General features: G+C 41.3%; 1 protein-coding gene across 6 annotated transcripts in view; it reads left to right on the top strand.

Moving 5' to 3' along the window:
• The first annotated feature begins 350 nt into the window (after positions 1–350).
• The window catches only part of sh3bp4a (SH3-domain binding protein 4a), a 36,479-nt gene continuing 15,651 nt past the window's right edge, over positions 351–21,178 (top strand). Inside the window, exons 1-5 of one of the 6 annotated variants that reach the window (XR_005610341.1) lie at positions 351–638; positions 10,100–10,270; positions 10,918–13,271; positions 13,355–15,206; positions 15,297–15,426. Coding sequence is in view for 4 of the 6 variants with exons in the window: in XM_039607232.1 (XP_039463166.1) it covers positions 10,147–10,270; positions 10,918–13,271; positions 15,297–15,494 (2,676 nt within the window). In the remaining 2 variants the exon portion in view is untranslated. Of the gene's footprint in view, positions 639–10,099; positions 10,271–10,917; positions 13,272–13,354; positions 15,257–15,296; positions 16,122–20,462; positions 20,762–21,178 lie in introns of those variants that run through there. The other 5 variants (XR_005610342.1, XM_039607233.1, XM_039607232.1 and 2 more) reach the window with 5 other exon arrangements.

The following is a 21,178-nucleotide window of genomic DNA, read 5'->3' as shown; positions in this document are numbered from 1 at the left end:
TTTTATTATTTTACTTTCTTATTTTTAACTATTATTGATACTTTGATTACTTTATTCTATTTCTTCTACTATTGTTTGACAGTTGTTATTTTTATAATCTATTTTTTTAATTAAATTTCTTAATTTTTGTTTCAAACTTTTACCTTGTATTTGTTATTCCATTTTTAATTTCATTTTAGTTGTGAATTTTACATTTCTGTTTTAATATGTGACAAATCAGACGAAAACAATTTTCATAAGACTGCTTTAGTAAAGTAATAGATTATTTTAGTGTAACCATCCAATGTGCGCATGTATGTGCATGTGTTATGGCCCCGCCCCTCGTCCTGACGTCACCAGTCCTATCCAGCGTCTGTCTCCAGTCCTCCGGCAGAGCGGAGCAGAGACGGACGGTTCAAGAGAGTTGAGCTTATATGTCATCGTTAAAAACTTCTCGGACTAGAAACAAGCTCTTACTTTTTCTTCTCAATAATTTCCCGTTTTTAAAAACAAAAAAAAATTGTTTGCTTAAGGCAAATGTCGCTGGAAAAAACGGTGAAAAGCAGAAGAAGAAGCGTCGCGCGGCTCTCCATCAGCTCCACTCTTCACCTTCACTCGGACCGTTCTCTGAGCGCACGGGAATTCCAGCCAGCCGGGAGGTCAGTTCACATTACAATCAATTTTAGAATTCACAGCCTCTGACTCTGTTTCAAAGTACTTAACCGCTCAGTTTAGTGGTTACCTCAGCAGAACTGTGCATGGAGACAAATTCGGCTTTACTCGCATGATGATACACGTTGTATATATTTATTCTCGGTGATTTAAAATGCAGTTGCGCTGCTTCACACTGACTTTTTACTTACATTTATCCCCCATAATGACTTTCTATAGTGTTTTACAAATATTTAATAGCATTTTGTCTGATAAGTTGTTTTAATGGTGTATAGTGCTTATTGTTATTTTATTTCCCCCAACATTTTCATGTTTTCCTTCGTGACCTTTTTGTCTTATTATTTGATATACTGTCTTTAAAGTGGTGGTTCAAAAGGAGAAGTTCAGCAGCAGCACAGTAAAAAGTGACTGGAAATGGCAATTTGGCAATTAGAGCTTATTGTCACGCGTGCACACGCTGTTATGCGCGTGCACGGCCCTCTCCAGCGCCTCTTTAGCCCTGCGAGTAAGGTCATCTGATAATCTCAAAATCCTCTCCCTCTCAGCTTCAAGGTTTAACAGGAGTGTTTTCCATGTTAAACACTTCTGCAAGAGACCTTTTGTCCCGTTTTCCCCTATTCAGGTTCATCTACTTGTCCTCCTCCTCTCTTTTTGCCTCAGCATCCTCCTGACCCATCTTCCTCCTTTTGCACTTCTTTCCTGACTCTTCTCTTGCTGCATTCTCCCTTTTCCCCCTTTCTTTTCCCTCTGGTATTCTCCCCCTCCTGTTCCTTCCCAGCCCTGCTGCATCCTATTTCCCTGCTCTCCTCTCCCACTTGATTTTGACTGCCCACTCTTCATCCATCTCTTTACTCCCTCAAGTCCTCTTTCTCTTCTCCTCCCTATCCTCCTTTGTCCTTTTATTCACCTCTGTCTTATAAACCTTCACTCCCTCTTTGTATCCTCCTCCTCTGTCCTTTCCCTTTCCTTTCCTTCATTATTTCCTGTCTTTTCCTCCCTTTCATTTTCCTCCTCCACTGAATCTCAGTTAACACACCTTGCCACATGAACCAATCACGATCAAACTGACATCACGTTCATGCTTCCCACACCATAAAACATGGCATACTTAGTTTTTATAGTCTGCAAATTGGTCATCATGACCTGGTGGAACGGGTTGCTGCCTTGAAGTTAGATAATCACGTTTTTACACCTGAAGCTCTTCAGGTTGGTGAGGAAAAAAGTCCAAAAGCAACCAATTATATTCTCATTATCTCCTTCCTTTTAAAAATGGAGCTCTGTCACATTAGCACATCCTCTATTATCACTTTAAAATGGGCTAAACTCCTTTCATGGAATTATAAATGCTGCTAATGTCACCATTAGCTCCTTTTGCATTTTCCCTGAATAATAACTTTCCCCCATCACTCAACTCTTAATGCTTTGTAAAGCACCGCTTGGCTGTTTTCCTGCTGGAAATCGAGACATCGGAAGTGAGTTATGGCAATCAAAACACAAATTTAAGCGATTTGCCGCCCCGATGCTGACCTGTTGACGTGTGCAAAGTGCCACTTCTTCTTAAACAGCCTTTTGCTGAAGAACCTCCTTCAGCGCGGAGGAGGAAGTGACACTAAAAGTGAGCACTTAGCGGGCCTCGTTTACCTGGAAATTCATCCCGAGGGGGCGAGAGAGTGGCGATTGTAATATTTTTACGGATGAATTTCTCTGGTGATGAACGGCGGTATTCGAGGGCAGAGCGGTGCTGCAGACTAATGTACTTGACCACATGCCAAGCGGAAGGCTTTTTTATTTATTATTTTATTTCTGCGGGGCAGAAATGAGCAGGTCGGCAGAACGTGGTGCTTCTCTGTGTGCAGACTTAAACAGAAAAGACGTTTTAAATGTTTTCTACAAAATAGAAAAAGTCCCAGAGGGAAGGTTGCCCATGATACTCCTTTATTTGCCTCGTCATCATATTATTTGGAGATTTTTCAATAAAGAGTTGAGCCTTTAATTTGATCATTGATGTTGTGCTGGCTCATTTTAAGCTAAGAGAAGATTAATTTAGATAAATAAAAGATCCCTTTGATGTATTTAGCACACCGTGATATATCAATCAACAGTAGCCTTTGGTCTCATTGGTAGTTCAGTCACTCGCCTTGAAGTTCAGAAAAGCTTAAATTAGGATCCGCCCACTTGGCTTAAGGTTGCTGAAGATCATTGACTTCTTTTCCTGTGTGGATGCCCCCTGATCCATCTAGGGTTAGGGGTAGATTTAGCATTGTCAGGTTTGGAAAAATTTGATTATTTAACATGTGGTTAAATTACAAGATAATCCTACTCTTAAACAGGTGGTTAGAAGCGACTCAGGTAGATGGACAGGTAGGTAAGAAGACAGTTGGGCAGACAGGCTGATAGACCGATAGGTGGGTAGATAGTCAGATGGATAGGCAGGTAGGTATGCAGAAAGAGTGATAAGCAGGTAACTAGGCAGTTAGGTAGACAGATGAACATACAGCTAGGTTTGCATATAGGTTGGTAGGTAGATCGACAGATTGATACATGGGTAGGTAGGTAGAAAAATCACACACACACACCATAAAAAGTAAACAGTTTAAATATACAATTAGTTGCATATATATATACACGATCGAGGCATTACTGTAAATGGACTGACAGGGACATTTCCACCCATACTGGTGGATCAACAACTCAACATCCAGAGTATCTTAATTATTCCCAGTAATAGAATCAGAATCAGTTTTTGCAAAACAGAAAATAAATGGATGTCTTGCAAGTGTGATTCACTTCCACATTGGCTTCACTTTATACAGTCTTTACGATCAGCATTTTTGGGGGTTTTTAATTCCCTGTCCTTTCAGACTCCTAGAAACATCTACGGTGGCCCACAGAGACCAATCATTAAACTCCTGTCCAATCAAACCAACTGAAAGAGAAGGTGAAACCACTAATTAGAGGTGACCGTTATCCTCATTCATTTTTAATTTCATTTGGCAGCGTGCAAACTTCCAAGGACATGTTTGCCCCGGAGTTCTTGCTTCATTTCTCCTGCTGTTTCACTTCGACCACATCGCAGGTGTAAACACACGGCCCCTGGTGCATGCTGGGAGCAAAGCTGCATCGCCTCGGGCAGGCCTGGTCGCCACTTGACTCGACTCGACCTAATGTGTTTGCGTCCCGAGGTTGGCACTGAATTAAACCCAAGAGCCTGTTCTCAGTTTCCTGCAGAACAGATGAAAGAGCTGACATTTAGTGGAGCTTAAAGTCGAGTCAGACTGGGTTTTTGGAGGCTCCAGCTTCACTCTTTTGCTGAAAGAGGTGTTTATTTTTCACATTAATGGAATGTGGAGGTTTTATCTGATGTTTACTTTTTGAAGATTTAGCTAACAAGCCTATAAAGGTGTTTTTATTTCATCTTACTAAACTGATCTCTGAGAATTACAGCACAAGAGGAAGTGAGGAGCTTACTTTGGGGTGCTTGATCTTGATTTAGGAGACTTTTACTCCTGCTTTGATCTGACATTGCTTCTATGTGAACGCTTACAGAGTTAATAGATTAAATATAGATATTGTAGGTTAAGTTTAAGGCTTTGTTTTCCTGCCAGCAGATGTGTGCTGCCCATTAGAAACAGCCATGATGGAAAAATGATAAAGTCTCCGTGAGCATATGGCTGCTGGAAATAGTCATTACAGTTACATTCATCCAGGGATTAGGACCGGCCCACTCTCGGCTAATTAAACTTTCGACTCCCCGATGTGCCCACCGCTCCTGCGCTCCATCAGCCTGACCGAAATGTGTTGATAACTCGTAAACATTTTGACGACTCGCATGTGAATGCAATGCAAAGGCCGGCCAAGAAGCGCTCCGGCAGCTCACTGCAAAGCCTCTAAAAAATGCTGTTTTGGCGTTTTCACTCCCTCTGAAATGGAAATTTATCTGTAAACATGACGTAGAACACAAGTAGGAGATATCATTTTGCTCTCTGTAGTTGGAGTTATTATTTCTGTATCTCCTCATTTCTCAGAGGCGGTCAAACAAGCTTGTTTCTCTCTTGTCCTTTTAATGACTTGTCATTTTCCTCACCAGATCCTAGATGGGGTTTTTTCTTCCCTGACAAAAGTTTGAGCTTTTAGCACTCCATTTTTCTCAGAGCTGAACCTCCTGCAGTGAACTCCCCCTCCCTCACCTGTATCTGTCAGAGCCATCCTCACCTCCCGCTGCATTTAGCACTGATCGTCGTGGCATTATATCAAAGAGAGGACACGGTATTTTTGTCTGCCGGCTTGTTATTGATAGCAGCCGAGCCGGCTCGCTGAGTGCTCATTTTTGAGCAGGAAGGAGGGGTTTTATCGATGAGCCGCACGCTCAGGAAAATGAAATGTCACCTCAAAGGAGTTTGACCGGCTTTCAGCGGGAGCTCCCAGGTGAACATATGCAGCCATTAAGCAATTCCCCCACTTTCTCTTCCCTGCACACCCCGCATCTGAGAGTCCACCTCCGCTGCAGTTTTGTTTAATCTCCAGAGAGGCAGATGTGAAAATATCAGCAGGTTTGCAAGGGAGCAGCTGAAAAACTCAAGGATAATAAACACATGCATGAACCAAAAGACTAGAGGAAGTTTTGGTTGTTGTTTTTTTTTTTCAGCTTTAATGGAGATAAAATGATTGTTCATTAAGGTGGAGTACTTTGAGCCACTGTGGTAGAGCTGAGCACAAAAAGAATAACCAGAGAACATTTTGACCTTGACAGTGGCGAGGATGCAAGAAGCCCTGCTGCTCTTTATGCTACTACCCAAATAGAAGATGGGAGACACAATGCACCCCCCCCATCACCACCTTCAGAAACCGTGGTGGGTATTGGCAGCCTCAAAGAATACAATAGGACGATCAGACTATTGAAATCACCCAACCCTACACTGCAATATCTTTTGTTCGCTCGTTCCTCTCCTTACATTCATCCTTCTTACTGGCACTAATCACTGACTTGGTTTCATCAGTTTATACTGTACTCTAGTATTCAATTGGATTTTTGTCCCTTATTCCCAGTGAAATGCTGGCGTGTCTTAGCCCACCCCAAGAGTTTAGCTTTGTTTTCTCTCCTGAGAATCAGGCTAGAGATGCTTTTTTTATCCTCTGAGATTACTAGGCAGTCTTCTTCTTGTTATAGTTTTGTTTTTCTGTCTTAGTGCAGAGTTTTTTAAAATTTGGTGCCTAAGGTCCATTTTCACAATTTCAAGACTTACTTGTATTCATATCTGCACAAAATAGCCTCAGGTCAGATCAGGTTTCAGGGAGCATACTAAAGCCTCTTTTTCACTGGAACCTATTCGGTTCGGCTCAACTCGACTTGGTTTCAGTCGTTTTCCATTACAATTGTGTGCCACCTAAATATGCACAGGATTGTTATAACAACACCAAAAGTCTAATGACGTCATTTATATGCAACACAAACACAACACAAAAATGGAGATGATAGTATACCTCCTACTAGGTGTTTGGTTTTTCATCAGACTGAGAGACCACGATGTTGGCTTTTGTGTAGCCATTTCCCTTGTTACCGGGTTTCAAAATTGATGGGTTTGATTTTTGTGAAGGAGTCTATGTCATAACTCAATAAAAAAGGACCTGGTACCAGGTACTATCACCTAATGGAAAACCCAAAACCAAGTCGCAATGAGCTGTAGTATGCTACTGTCGGCTGCTCCCTTGCCATAAGGGGTCGCCACAGCGGATACCTCCGCATGTTTATTTTGGCAGCCTCAGTTGACCAAAGTGCTTCATAGGTTTTTTGAATTATACACTCTACATTCAGTCACTAAATCAACAATTAAAACAATTTACCTTGCCTCCATCACCTAATCCAACACTTTCACACTGTTCACAAATGGCATATCTGCCTCTGGGGTGGGATCTAGCTCTCTTTAAAATACATTTTTCCACACGGGAATTTTTACTTTGCAAGTGCCTTTTCAGCTTGTTTGGCAACTTCCTCCATGGTCTGAGAGCTGCTGATGTCACGAGACAGAGGTTGCATCACCATCTGCTACCAGTTTTTCTCCTTGCTTTAGGTGGTGGGACTTGTGCACTGGTGGTTAGTCGTGGTTTACTCCACAGAAGTGTTCATTCCTCCTCACTGTCAATCAGCGCCATTGATGTGTCACACTTTAATAAGTCCCACCATGCTGTAACTGCAAACAGTCTAGGTTTAGCTGGACTTCCCCTTGAAAGGATTTTTAAAATACTAGAAACTGGTTAATTCCTTGCCTTTTTTTGCAGTGGTATATCAAAATTGGTTGAGGCAGGAGACTCTGGCACAGCTGTATTTGGCTCAAAGCACACCATTTGGGAGATCCTTATCATAGGGTGTAGTTGGTAATGGCTGGTTCCCCCCTTGTGCTTTAGAGCTCCTCACAGTCCCTGATTTAGAAACTAGTCATAATCTGACGCTGAAAACACCCCTCTTTGCTTAGAATAATATTCTGAATTCCGACTCATTCTCTTAATTCTGATGCTTCCTGCTATCAAATTACTGCTTAGTCAGGGGTGTTCAGCGAAAAACTGAGACACAGCCATGTTTCTGACAGCTGAACAATGGCTGCAGGTTGATTTAGTCGAGCAAGCCCCTGATGAGTCCATCAAATCCACCTCAGCTTCATCTGAATACTGCCTCAGTGGAAGGTTATACAATAACGGCATGTAACAATAATCGTCAATGCCAGACATGTTCAAAGAGAGCTGAGATTTTCACATAGTTGAAAATACAATAATTTCAAAAGGAGTAGGGACCTTAGACAAAGTATTCAGTGTGCACAGATACACTAAAGTTCTGAATATCACAATTTTACACTGAGGATTAACCTCCAACCCAGATGAAGCTCAGTTTTTTATGTTTTGCTTTTGGTTTTCTTTCAGTTTACCAGCTTTGATGCTGCGTGATGAGAGGGAAGACAGTTTTCAGAAGAAATTATGATTTAGAAGAAGTTTTATGTTTTAAACCAACAATTTTGTCCTCCAAAACTAGTATTGAGCCCTCTCAGGAACCTCTTCCAACACTCTTTTTGGTTGGCACTGTTTTGGAGGAAGTTCTGAGCAGCTGCTCAGAGGAAGCAAAAAGCTGGTGTACTCTCACTAATGCATGTCAGTAGCTACTAATAATACTGCAGCTAATTTGCTGTGTTGTCCTTAGTTGTGAGTGAAAGCTGCAAAGCAGTAGTTTATGAAAATGAGCTGCATGGAAATCCACCTGCACACATTACAGCTCTAATAATGACAATCATTGAAAGGCATTTTCATGGCTCCTCCTGCAGTCTGTGTTGCTTTAATCAGATTAAAATGGCATCATTAGTGTGCAAATGCAAATGTCCCCACTGTCGCCGCTCGCCACGTCCTGCCGGAATAACAAAGTCTCGTGGGACGTTTTTGCTGCAAAACAATTTCTTGCCGCCTCTCTAATCAGATTATAGTCCTCTGTTGCCTGTGTGTGTTTTTCAAATTTAATCACAGCTCACTTCTGACAAGGAAATTGGTAACTTGCTTGATATGATCTGAGATATAAAATAAGCACTGTAATCAGTGGAGTAAGTGCAAACAGCCTCTGAGATTGGCCCGCAATTTTTTACATTTCTACCAGATGTAATTCTGTATGTTCAAACATGCTACATGTCCTGAAGTATGTGAACAGAACTGTCCAAATATTTGATAATTAAATCAGTCTTTGTAGTTTTTCTGCATTTTTGTGGTTTTGTCTCAGAACAGGATTGAATGCAGGTATATTTTAGACATTCTCAATACTAAATGATGCCACCAGTACATAACAGACCCTTCAGTTTACAATGTTGTTTTATTATCATCCATCCATCCATTCTGTGCCGCTTATGCATTTAAAGGTCGCGGGGGGTCGCATCGATTTAATCAGAGGTTTTGTAATGTTATATTACAATGTGAATATGGACCTGAAGCTGCAGTAGTTTGGTGTAGAAAAACTCAGTCTTGGCTGGCCAGCCACTACCTTTAGCCCACAACATAAGCTGTAGTTTCTGGCTAGTGTGATGACTACAGTTTCTTGGATGCTAAGTACTAGCTAGCTGTGAAACTCTTCCGTCCATTTTCTACCACTTATTAATGTCCAGGTCACGTGGGTAGCTGTATCAGCAAAGAGGCCCCGCCTTCCCTCTCCCTGGCCTCCTCTCGTTCTTCTGAAGGGGAATTGAGGCAATCCCAAGCTGGCCAAGGGCTCACCTCAACTCAGGAAGCACTCAGGATTAATTTAGTCAGATACTCAAACCGACTCAGCTGGCTTTTTTTAGTGTATTGGAGTAGGGACTCTACTCTGAGCCCTCTCAAATGGTTGAGCTCCTCACCGTAACTCTGAGGGAAAGCTTGAAGGAAGCTAATATTGCCACTCATATCTGTGAAGTATCGGTGATCTCATTCTTTTGGTTGTGGCTGTATGACTGGTCAGCAAGACTCCTAATATACAGTAACAGATTGATTTACTTTCTCCTTAAATTCTACGTCTAAAGGACTCCAGATCATATTATACACATGCACACTTGGTATTAATATTCTCTATAGTCATTTCAATTGTATAAATGTGCATTACACCATTTCAGTTTTTTAGATTACTTGTCTCATTTCATTTAATAAAGATGGGCAGGGGAAACATATCTCCAAGCAAGTCAATGAGCCTGTTGAGTTGGTTGCTAAGGGGACAATAAGTTTGCAGTGTTTATTCAAAATGTTGAGCCATCTGTTTGTGTCATGTAAAGGGTCTAGATTTAAATCTGGGTTGGAAAAGGTTTTTACATCCATGGTTTTGATATCAAGCAATCAGCTATCACATAAAGGATATCTAAATACCTGTGGCCTTATACTGTATTTGTCAACATATTTTTTTTCTTTGTCTTTGGATTTGTGTGTTCTTTTTGTAGTTTAACTCGCTTTTAGAAGTTTCTACTGTTTCTTGTTGCAAAGTTTTGAGGATTTGGAAGTGATAGAGGTGGTATAGCATACAAAGAGTTTTCTACACTCTGTTATTCCTGCGAAGAAATAAAAGTGAGCTTCCCTTGTTCTTTACAATATGTTCCTGACCTTCCTCACTGCCACTGTGACTCAGAACTTAAATCTCTTTTGGATTTATTTCTTTATTGCTTTTCAATTGTTCTCATGAATCACATCTCTGTTTCTCCCCGACTTCAACACACTTGCTCATTGCATTGATTCAGAAAAACACTCCCTGTTCATGCAGGGGCTCATTTCTGTGCCAGCCTTATTTTCTGCTCCTGCAGCTTTGACCTTTGACTATGCTACTGATGTAGAAAATTAGCATTGCTTCTGGAAGTTGCACCAGATTTGCTTGAATGCCTAAGTGAGTGTTCTTGAATGTTTATAATTGGGTGGGTGCTCCCATCCAGTCACTAAATCCTTTATGTGTTTGTTTCCCATTCAGTTGAAAAGCTGCCGATGAGCCAACATTTTTTTTTTTAAGTACCGGCCATGGCTGCCCATCGAATCATCAGAGTGACTAACAACAACCACATCCTGCCTCGATGTAAGTCTGAGGGGACGCTCATCGACCTCAGTGAAGGGGTGTCTGGGGCCAGTCTCAGCGATGTCAAAGGTCAGTGTTCAACTGCAGCCACGCCACTTTTGTCCAGTTGCAACGCGTTTGTTGCCCTTTGAGGTCCAAACCCCTGATTCGTTTAAAAAACTGTTTCATTAAATTTCACTTGAAATCTGGAATTTAAATAATTTGTTTTAATTTTTATGCTTTTCATCTTTTTGCAGTTAAATTATTCAGCTAAAAATAGGTTTATTCATATCCGAGTTCTTTCACTTCACTGGTTTCATCTCATTACAGCTTTGTTTACATGCTCCATATACGCTAATGAGGTGACCTAAAAATAGTAAATTATGCAGTAAATTATGCAGTAAATTATGCGCTTCATCTGATCATACATACCTGAGGAAATATAGTTGGATTCAGATTATTAGAGACAAGCTTTTGGTTGTTCTGTGGGTACTATGGCTATCTTATGATCTGTTTTCACTGAACCACTGACCCATTTGGATACAAGTCTCTCAGTGAGATCCAAAGTACGACTACCTAATTAGCTCAACTGGTTCATTATATCTGTCTCTGATTATGAGACAAGCACTGTTAACTACAGCACAGTGATTAAGTGCACTTACCTAAAGTAGGGCCAAACCAGTTACAAAACTCATTGCAATCAGGACAATTACAGTGTAATCTTTTTTCCTTTTCAGTGCCTTCTCCGAGTGCCTTAAGGCTGGACACTTCAGCCTCCTATGGAGCCGCACAGGAAGTTGTTGCCATAAAGGATTATTGCCCAAGCAGCTTTACCACTCTCAAATTCTCCAAAGGTGATCGTCTGTATGTGCTGGACACATCAGGGGGAGAATGGTGGTATGCCCACAACAACACAGAAATGGGATACATCCCAGCTGCATATGTCCAGCCGGTCAGCTTCAGGAACTCTTCGCTGAGCGACAGTGGGATGATTGACAGTGCTGGGGAGGGGTATGAGGATGGACTAAAGGAATCTGGAGGTCTCGGAGAGTGGACAGCAGTGAGCCTAAGGCCCTCTCCAATTTACAACAACAGCCACTTTTCTGCAAACCCCTTTATCTGTCCCTTAGATCAAAACTGCAAAGAGGCAGGTGTGAGACACTCAGCAGATCTCATTCTCTTTGATGCTCTGGCATCACCATCGACATGCTCCAGCTTTAGTACTAGTACAATCATGAACAATGGGTTTCACAGCTATAATTTTAACAATACCAACCCCATCAGCCCCATCCAAGAGATTACACCTAACCTCCACAGGGATAATCCATTTTTCAGGAGTAAGCGTTCCCACAGTTTGTCTGAACTGTCCGTGCTACAAGCGCAATCAAATGCAACCTTACCTTCTTCTGGATTCTTCACGGGCCTTAAGGCTCCTTCACCGGAGCAGTTTCAGAGCAGGGAGGACTTCAGGACTGCGTGGCTAAACCACAGAAAGCTAGCCAGGTCTTGCCATGACCTTGACTCTCTGGGTCAGAGTCCAGGTTGGGGGCAGACACAGCCGGTGGAGACCAACATAGTGTGCAGGTTGGACTGTAATGGAGGGGTTGTTCAGCTTCCAGACACCCACATAAGCGTGCACATTCCAGAGGGACACGTTAGCCATGGAGACCACCAGCAGATCTCCTTGAAAGCCTTACTAGACCCTCCTTTGGAACTAAATAATGATCACTGCTCTACCATAAGCCCTGTGGTGGAACTCAAGCTCAGCAACATGGAGACCAAGTCTTTCATCACGCTGGAGATGAAGGTATCAGTAACTGTGAAGAGAGAGAGCTGTCACACTGCTGAAGTGGTTTGTGTTCGTAGTGATTTTAAAGAAGGGCCTTATACACCGATCCCTAATGCTTACATATACAAGGATACAGTGCAGGTACAGCTGGATAGTCTCGAGCCCTGCATATACGTGGCTGTTGTGGTTCAGTCACAGTACCTCAGCCACAATACAACTGTTTGGGACCACGTGCAGAAGAAGGTAACTTTGGGTGTATATGGACCCAAGCACATTCACCCATCCTTCAAGACAGTTGTGGCCATGTTTGGGCATGACTGTGCTCCTAAAACCTTGCTGGTAAATGAAGTCGGCCGGCAGTCTAGCTCAACTCCGCCAGTGGCCCTCCAGCTGTGGGGGAAGCACCAGTTTGTTTTGGGATACCCTCAGGACCTCAAGGTTGGTTTGTACTCCAACATGTCCAACTACCAGGTAAAGGCAAGCGAGGGCGCTGGCGTGATTCGTGGATTTCAGGTAAAACTGGGGAAAGTGAGCAGACTCCTGTACATGATCACATCGCACAACCCCAGCAGCATCTCAGACTTTACTCTCAGGGTCCAAGTCAAAGATGCCCTCGATTGTATCCTGACTCAGTTCTGCGTCCAAACCCCACAGCCACCGCCAAAGACAGGTGCAAGGATTACAGGCCAGAGGAGGTTCTTGAAAAAGAAAGAGGTGGATAAGATTGTCCTCTCACCTTTAGCTGTCACCTCAAAATACCCCAAATTTCAGGAGCGGTGCATTACAAACCTGAAATTTGGGAAACTGATAAAAACAGTTATCAGACAGCACAAGAGTACCTATTTGTTGGAGTACAAGAAGGGGGATGTTATTGCCTTGCTCAGTGAGGAGAAAATCAAACTACGAGGGCAGCTGCGGACCAAAGAATGGTACATTGGATACTATCAGGGGAAGATGGGGCTTGTCCACGCCAAAAACGTTTTGGTTCTGGGTAAGGTCAAGCCCATTTATTGGTGTGGACCGGACTTAATGACCACAATGCTGCTGGAGCAGATCCTGAAGCCTTGCAAATTTCTTACTTATATTTATGCGACTGTGAGGACTGTTTTAATGGAGAACGTTGGTAGCTGGAGGGCATTCGCGGACGCACTTGGGTATGGGAATTTGCCATTGAATTATTTTTGTCGGACTGAGTTGGACAATGAACCAGAGAAGGTGGCATCAGTTTTGGAGAAACTCAAAGAGGAATGCACCAATATGGAGAATAAGGAGAGGAAGTCCTTCCAACGGGAACTCATGATGGTAAGACAGAGTCATGAAAGTTTTGGTATTAATGTTACAGTATAACAATATAATGGATGATATTCTTGTTTGTCTATTGATAGCTGGCTTAGACCGACGTTGGTGAAGCTAAATAGCGTAAAGGATTTTGTGCCAGTTGGTGGAATATAACTTTATTTCTTTGTTTTCTGTAAACTGATTGAAACCTGAAATTTCCATAACACATGTTGTTTTTGTAGTCCTTTATGTGTTGCATTTTTCAAGAACACAGACCAGTCATTTCCCACTCATAAACCTAGCTTGGTTGACCTGCCTCAGATAAGTATATCTTATTTTTATTGGCTCCATAATATAGAGATTAGATATTTGCAGAATAAGCAAAAGATCCCCGATTTAATGCCAGAAGAAGACAAGGATTGTTGTTATCAGGGTGCTATTAAGGGTATCCAGTTTTTTAAAAATCTGCTAACCTGATAACCAGCTAACCAAAGCCCTTCCTGTCTCATGAATTACTACTTTTGTGGCAGTCCTCATCCTGCTGCTTCTCCAGTGAGTCTGTCATCCAGTTTCACTATCTTTCTAGCGTTGGTCCTTGTTGGTCTGGAGATCTTGAGGAACCTCCAGCAGATGGAGGACAGGTTCATGGTTAGCTACTTCAAGTTTACTAAGGCTGCAGAGCAAAAAAGGATGTCCAACTGAAACAACAGTGCTAATGGATTTGGAGTTTTGGACACTTGAATACCTGCCGCTTTCTGTTTGGCCAAAAAAAAAAGACTTGCAGGGAATGTGTTTGAAAATGCTCTTAGCACTTTAGCACTTTAAGGTGCCCTTGAGTGCAAGACACTTAAACTTGAGTGCCTCCCATTTTCACCGACGTACCATGGCCTCATTCTCCAGGACTGTGCACTCAACAGTTGTGAAACTCCATCCTTTTTTTCTACAAAAGGTGAGCTTAAAAGACAAATATCTGTCACTGTCTTTTAGAGAATGAGGTCTTGTCCACAATGGGAAAGTCATTTAGCTACAAACGTATTCAGAAATAGTAAAAATGCTGATGACAAGTTTTAGAGCTCAAGGTGACATCTTGAAAAAAAGCAACAAATTCTCACATTTAAGTCAGAGGATAAATGGACACTTTGCTGCATAATCCCTTTGGAATAATGCAAGTTCACAATCGATAAATTTTCCGTTATCAGAGCTATGACATAAAGGCGTGAAATGAGTCCCATTCCCCTGTAATCCTCCAACAGTTATAGACTATTGAAGAATATATTCATGCTCAGCAATTCATGCACTTCATTAACATATCAATAAGTATGGGCTTTTATTCTGAAATGTGGCATATTACAAAGTGTGAGAGGGCTGTCAGCTGTTTGCTGCATCATTAGGTTTGCTCTGTGGTGGCAAAAAGAATCACTTCTCTCAGCCAATCAGAAGCAGTCGCCATTTGATTTATTGCTTCTTTGCTGGAACAGCCATTAACATTATGTCTTTGCACTGTAGTAGCACACAGTGTGACACAGTCTGGGTGTGAACTGGAAGGATTTGAGAGTGCGTGCTCGCGCACATGAATGGTAAACAACTCATCTTAGAGCCTGAGGTGGGCTCACAGTGGAACGGCCATCACATGAAAAATGAAGGAAAAAAATGAAGGAGAAAATAAGGAAGAAAATCCTGTAAAGGGAAAGCACTGAAATGAACCCAAACATCTGCAGTGTGTGGTAGGAACGGCTCTGTGAGGCACATGCAGGGCGGCCTTGATGTGTTTTTCTTCTCCAACATTGCTGGCACCCTGGGGGAAGCAAAAATAGTCCTGAGACGTTTCCATCACCAAACGGCGTTATTCAGAAAGTACTTCTGCGACTGCTGCTTATCCGAGCAGAGTTGATGAAGCGTGCACGCGCTGTTGCTACAACTCGGGGCGACTGCAGGTTACGGCCGCCGGAGCAGGTTGAGGTGAAACACCTTCCTAAATGGGACTTAGAAGTTTAGCTGTTGCTCATTTTCTCCTGATGCATTCTGCTTCACTGTTTTTTTTTTTTCCAGGGTAACTTGATTGTAGCTACCTCTCGCTGTATGGCTGTAAGTCATATCATCAGCCCCATAATCAGCCATAATCTGCAGAGGAGGAGCGCTCTTTTATGTTTCATAAAAGGCTTTTATTCTGGCGAATACCTTCGGCTCCTGCTGAAGCTTTCCAGCTTGCTGTGTGGACAAAGTGTGTCTTGGCTTTCTTATCTCTGAGCCAGACTTCATCCTTGACTCCACTGAACTTTTTTTTTTTAATGTTTGCAGAAAAATGAAACAAATACACGCACATGTCTGTCACTGAAGTCCAGCAATTTCCTTTCATCACCAAGGACAGTTAGAAACGTGTCCCGCTGACCTCAATAGAAAGATTTGTCCACATGGTTTACAGAGTTAGACTGATGTATTATAAGGGTTGTTTTTTTTTTTTTTATGTGTGATCTAGCTGAATGCTGCTGCAGAAAAACAGCCTTTGACCTGTTTTGACCAACAACAACAAAATAAATGTCTGATCGCTAAGCTCTTTGAACTGAATTACACTTAAAGTCTCTTTGAAAACTGATAAATCTCATAAAACTAGCATGTGTCTCAGGCCTAAAAGCTCACTTTAAAAACATATTTAAAGATTAAATAATACACTACTGTGCAAAAGTATTGAGCCAGCCTTGAACTGTTGTCTTGAGCAATAGTTTCTGGCTTTCTGAAGGTCTTTCAAGGTTCAAGGTTTTTTTGGGACATTGGTTACTTTTTCACTAATTTCCAGTCCAGTCCGTGTACTTGCACATTGTTTGTTTAAGCCACTTAACAATTAAAAAAATATTATCAATTCAAGCACAAAAGGCATCTAACTGCCATCTAACTTGGCAAAGAACCGTTTTTAAAATTGTATCTTTAGGCACTTTGTCAATAGCAGCCTGTCACAAAAGCACGGGGGAAAAGCGGAGGTATGCCAAATTACACTGAACTGGACTGAAAATCAGTGGCAATGGGTCTGATGGAGTGATGAATATACATTTGACGTTTTTGGTACAGATCATCTTCAATATGTACAGAGGAGGTGAGGATCTAAAAACAATGATCCCAAACACACTGGCAATGCAGTAAAAGGATACCTGGATAGAAAAACACACAGTGGAACACCATCAGTCATGGAGTGGCCTCCCCAGAGCCCGGACCTCAACATTATTGAAGCAGTGTGGGATCATGTTGACAGAGAATGGAACAAAAGGCAGAAACATCCAAAGAAGAGCTTTGAATGTCTGGAGAACTATTCCTGAAGACTACTTAAAGACATGACAAGAAAGCTGCCTAAGAGAGCTCATGATGGCACAAAGAAATTTAAAGAACATTTAAACCTTTTAAGTACTCATTCATACTCTAGGTCAGTCTGATATTTAAAGTTTGACTGTAACTTCTTGTATTCATTACTAGAAGAGGTTAAAGTCTTTAAGTTTCAATTTTCTCTTCTGTAAATGTTTTTTTTTTTTTTTTGCTGCTTCTTTTTGCCCTCCACAGTGGATTTAAGGCATGGGCTTCTTTATAGTTTGATAATTCACAGGTTAAGTATTGCAGAAAACAGCTGGCGGCAGTTGCAGCAGCTGGTGATGAACTGTGAAAATCAGGATAAATTAGGTTTATGTGGCAGAGAAACAGAAAACCCATCTCACAATTCCAAAACGATAGTAAATATTCCTCGTTTACATGCTTCAAATAATTTGTTTTTATGTATCAAAGAGTTTTTTTCTTCTCCTCTCACTTAAACCAAAAACATGTTGACTAACTCTGCATTTGGATGATGGTAGCGTTGAAAAACACAAGTCTGATCTCAGTACGAGCATAGAAACTGCAGATCGTCTTAGTGCCAGTGTTGGTATGCTTGACAACCTCATCTTTCATCAAATAAATAACCAAAGTGAGATACTTTATCTGAATGAATAAAACTTTGAAAGTTTAAAACTTTACAGATGATGAAATCAAAATATATGTTATTGCAGTACTCATCATATCACAAAATGCTAAAAACTACAGTAATATCATATTGTGGGTAAAATATTGCGAAAGTATTGTATTGTGGTGTGTCTGATGATTACTGCTTCTACTGCCATCAGTGATTCCAGTGAGGAAAACATTAGGTGGACTACACAATATGGAAGACAACCTGGAAGTTTGAATCTTTCTTGGCAGGCAGGTTATTTATTTATTTATTTATTTTAATCAATGAATGGACAGATGTCCAATTTCCAAAATGTGTTTTCTTGTTTTGGACTTAAGGTTATAAAGTAAAATTCAGGTAATCATAGCTTCTGTGGGTTTGAATAAGGTTTGGCTGCACAACAAGATGGCTCAATGAGTAGATATTTCAGTATTTAACAGGTTGCCTGAAGTGGTGCTTAATTTTTATGTGCATTATACCGCTAGTCATTATCTTTTATCTTCCAGAACAAAGGCGTTTGACTTTGGCACTAAATTTACATCTTTTATGGTTTTGCCTCATAGCATAGTTTTTTTTTTATTGGACAAATGAGACTGAGTATTATGATTCTGTTACCATTTGTTTGCCTAATTTGTCTGTTCACTCGATGAGATTTTAGGGTGTATTTGTCATCATACCCTGAACACAGCTCATGGACTCCTTAAAACTATCCCTGGGCTTTATGTCCAGACTCATCTGGACCTTATTGTCTCCTGTTGTGAAAAATTCCTGCTGCAAGGTTTTCCCCGGAGAGCGGTGAATTGTGTTAATCAGGCTGCAGGAACAAAAGACCTGAGGCTTGAATTACCAGATCTTCTCCTCAAAGGAAAAAATAGCTCGTCTTATGTAATTGTTACTCAACAAAACACTGAATGAGAACCAGCGGCTTCAAAATCCTCGATTAACAAACAAGGCATTCATTGTTTTCTCTGGCTTTTACTTTAGCTGGACGAGACCTGCAGGAAAGAATGCCAAATCCACAGTAATCGGTGTGTCCGAATCAGGATGCAACCAGCAACGCAGGGATTATATGACTAAATATGTTGTGGGTTTCTGAGAATCAAATTCAGGTCATACTAAAGGTCACTTGTGTATGTTAATGACTTCCTTGGAAAGATGTGTGAGGAAAGCAGGATGAACAAAGACGGGTTAAAGATTGATGATCGATGATGGGTACAAACTCTGGAAGTATCTACATCTTGATGGGATGTCATTGGTTCATTGTGCTGCCCTGTGGTTTCTGTTATAAGGAGGATGGAAATTATCTTTTGAGGGAACAGTGTGAGAGCTGATAAAGTGAAGAAGAATTTTAGACATGAGTTGGTAAGAACAGGTTCCTTAAGTGGAACGAGTAAATTTAAAGTTCCAAATGATCAGATTTTTGATAATAGCATTTGAAATAACCCTTCTGAAATGTCACATTAGCATGATTCCTCTTTATAACTGAAAAAAACAAAAAAACACTCCACGTAGATGGTACGAGGGGTAGTGGAGGCTCAATAAACACCTGACAGTTTGGAAAAAAGTTCATCTTTTTACTCTGTGGTTGGTTAGGCATCAAAAGCATTGTGGTTAGGGTTATATTTCAGGGTAAAAAAAGATTCTCCTCGACATCAAACGTTTATTAAAAGTTCTAACTCGTGTAAAGGTGACAATACTGTGCACATTTTACATACCCTAAAGCTTGCTTGACTTTGAAATGTAACTATAGGCTGCAACACCTTGCACAAACAAGTGGGACTGTTTTCTGCTTCACTGATTGATGCCTCTCATGTCTGTCAGTAGATAAGTGGTGAGGCTTTTAGCTTAACCTTTAAAGAGCCAGCCTGGCAAATTATAGCACAAAGGTATTCCAAGTCCTTTTATAAAATTAAACATAAGCTGCAGCCAGGTGCTGCTAATCAAATGCACTTGATTAACGGAGTCAGTGTGAGCACCTCTATGAAAGCAGAAGGTTTGGCAGTTTGCTGGTCTGAAACATCCAGGAGTGGACGTCCCAGCAGACCGTCAGACTGTGCAGTGCCCAGAGAAAGTGCAAAAATACAAGAGCTACATCTTAGACTCTACAGACCTCAGTTAGCATGTTAAATGTTAAAGTTCACGACAGCTCAATTAGGAAAAAGACTGAACGAGTATGACTTGTTTGGAAGGAGAAAGGTTCTTGGTAAAAAGAACATGGGAGCACAGCTTAGGTTTGCAAAGTATAGACAGAAAACAAAGTGGAGATGATGGGATACAGTACACAAAACCAACTCAGCTTATCAGCACAAACACCTCATACCAGCTGTCAGCACGGTGGTGGAGGGGTCATGATTTGGGCTTTTTTGCAGTCACTGAGTCAGACCATGAACTCCTCTGTATACCAAAGTATTCTAGGGTCATATGTGAGGCCATGTGTCTGAATGGCCCGACCAAACTGGGTCATGCAACAGGATAATGATCCAAAGCACAGCAGCAAATATACAACAAAATGAATGAAAAAGAAAATAATCAGGGTGCCTCAGTGGCCCAGGCAAAGTCCAGACCTCAACCAGATTGAAAGGCTGTTGCGGCACATACCGCACCTCTCATCCTGTGAGAGTTTGTGTAGGCTTCAGTCTAAATGTAAACCTAACCAGGAAGTGAAAGACAAACTAAAAAATGTATTTGTCTGAAAACAAAGTGCCAAACAAAACTACTGAATCATGGAGTCCAAACCACAGACTCCAGGCTTTTACTGTTGCTAATTTGAATTAATGCCATTAAACACAGTGTTCATTTTGTAAATTATATTCCCTTTTAAGGTGAATACCTAGTGATTGACAAGTGGCTAACTATTAGGCATGTAGCTTTTCCTCAGCTTGTCTCTCATCATGCCTGGTTTTAAAAATCAAAATGCACAAATTCAAGATGAGACTTTGCTAAGCAATATTTAATGTCACACTGGCTGGAATTATCTTTTAAATTAAGTCATAAGATTGTTCAAAGAAAGAGCGTGTGCTTAGCTCCCATAATTCTCCTCTCACTCCTAATTAAGGTGCCATAATTGTTCCACCAACATTTGCTTTTAATCCATTTTTTTTGTTTGGATCTATGACTACTTTTTTCTCTTCCTGGCTCCCTCACTCTCTTTATTTTCTTTGTGAGCCCACACAGCAGCAGAGTTGAAAAGATTTCTCAGGATTTTTTTTCCCCCTTTTCGTTCTTATTTCTGTTTTGCTTTTTCTCCACAGCAGCAGTCATTACAGGAGGCCTGAGCTGCAGCAGGAGGTCGAAACAAGAAAGAAAGAGTGAGGGGGGCAAAAAAATAAAAGGAGGAACAGAACAAAGTAGTAGTTTATGAACTGTCCCCCAACCTCCCTTTGGGTTAAATTGCTCAGACCGCTGCGCAGTTCATCATTTTAGCCATGTGCACTGGAAAAACTTTTCATTTCTCTGTGGCATTGTGTGAACGTAGGAGGTTCAGTGATGCAGTTCAAGCCGAGGTTTCCTCTTCAGGGGAATAAAAAAATGGCAAAGTGGCATGTTTTCCCCCCTTTTTTTTCCAACTGCTGTGTCCAGGGTATGTTGCCAAATAAACGCATCATAATGCACTTCTCAGTCACAGGGGCACATTTGCACCAAGGCAAGACATAAGCAGTTTCAGGCGTGCTGGCACAGCTGGAATTTTTTATTTTTTTTTCCCTGTACGACGCAATCACGGTAAAAATCTTTTGATGATGTACACAAACTGCAGTAAGAGCCTCCTGCTACTGCTCTGCAAATATCCCGCTCTCTGCAGCTTTCTCTTGAGTTGCTGCTCTGCAATACTTGAAGCTGATCTGCTTATGTAATCGTTTCAAATATATCCAAATCTTTTTATTATCTTAGACTATTTTCGTTGAACAATAGCTCCGCAAACAAAGCCCCGCTAATCTTGCCGTCTTTAGTCTCCAGCATGACCGCACAT

This window comes from Oreochromis aureus, linkage group 23 (genome assembly GCF_013358895.1).
Source record: "Oreochromis aureus strain Israel breed Guangdong linkage group 23, ZZ_aureus, whole genome shotgun sequence".
NCBI lineage: Eukaryota > Metazoa > Chordata > Actinopteri > Cichliformes > Cichlidae > Oreochromis > Oreochromis aureus.
Note: the sequence above shows the minus strand (reverse complement) of the source record. Positions and strands in the feature narration are given on the sequence as shown.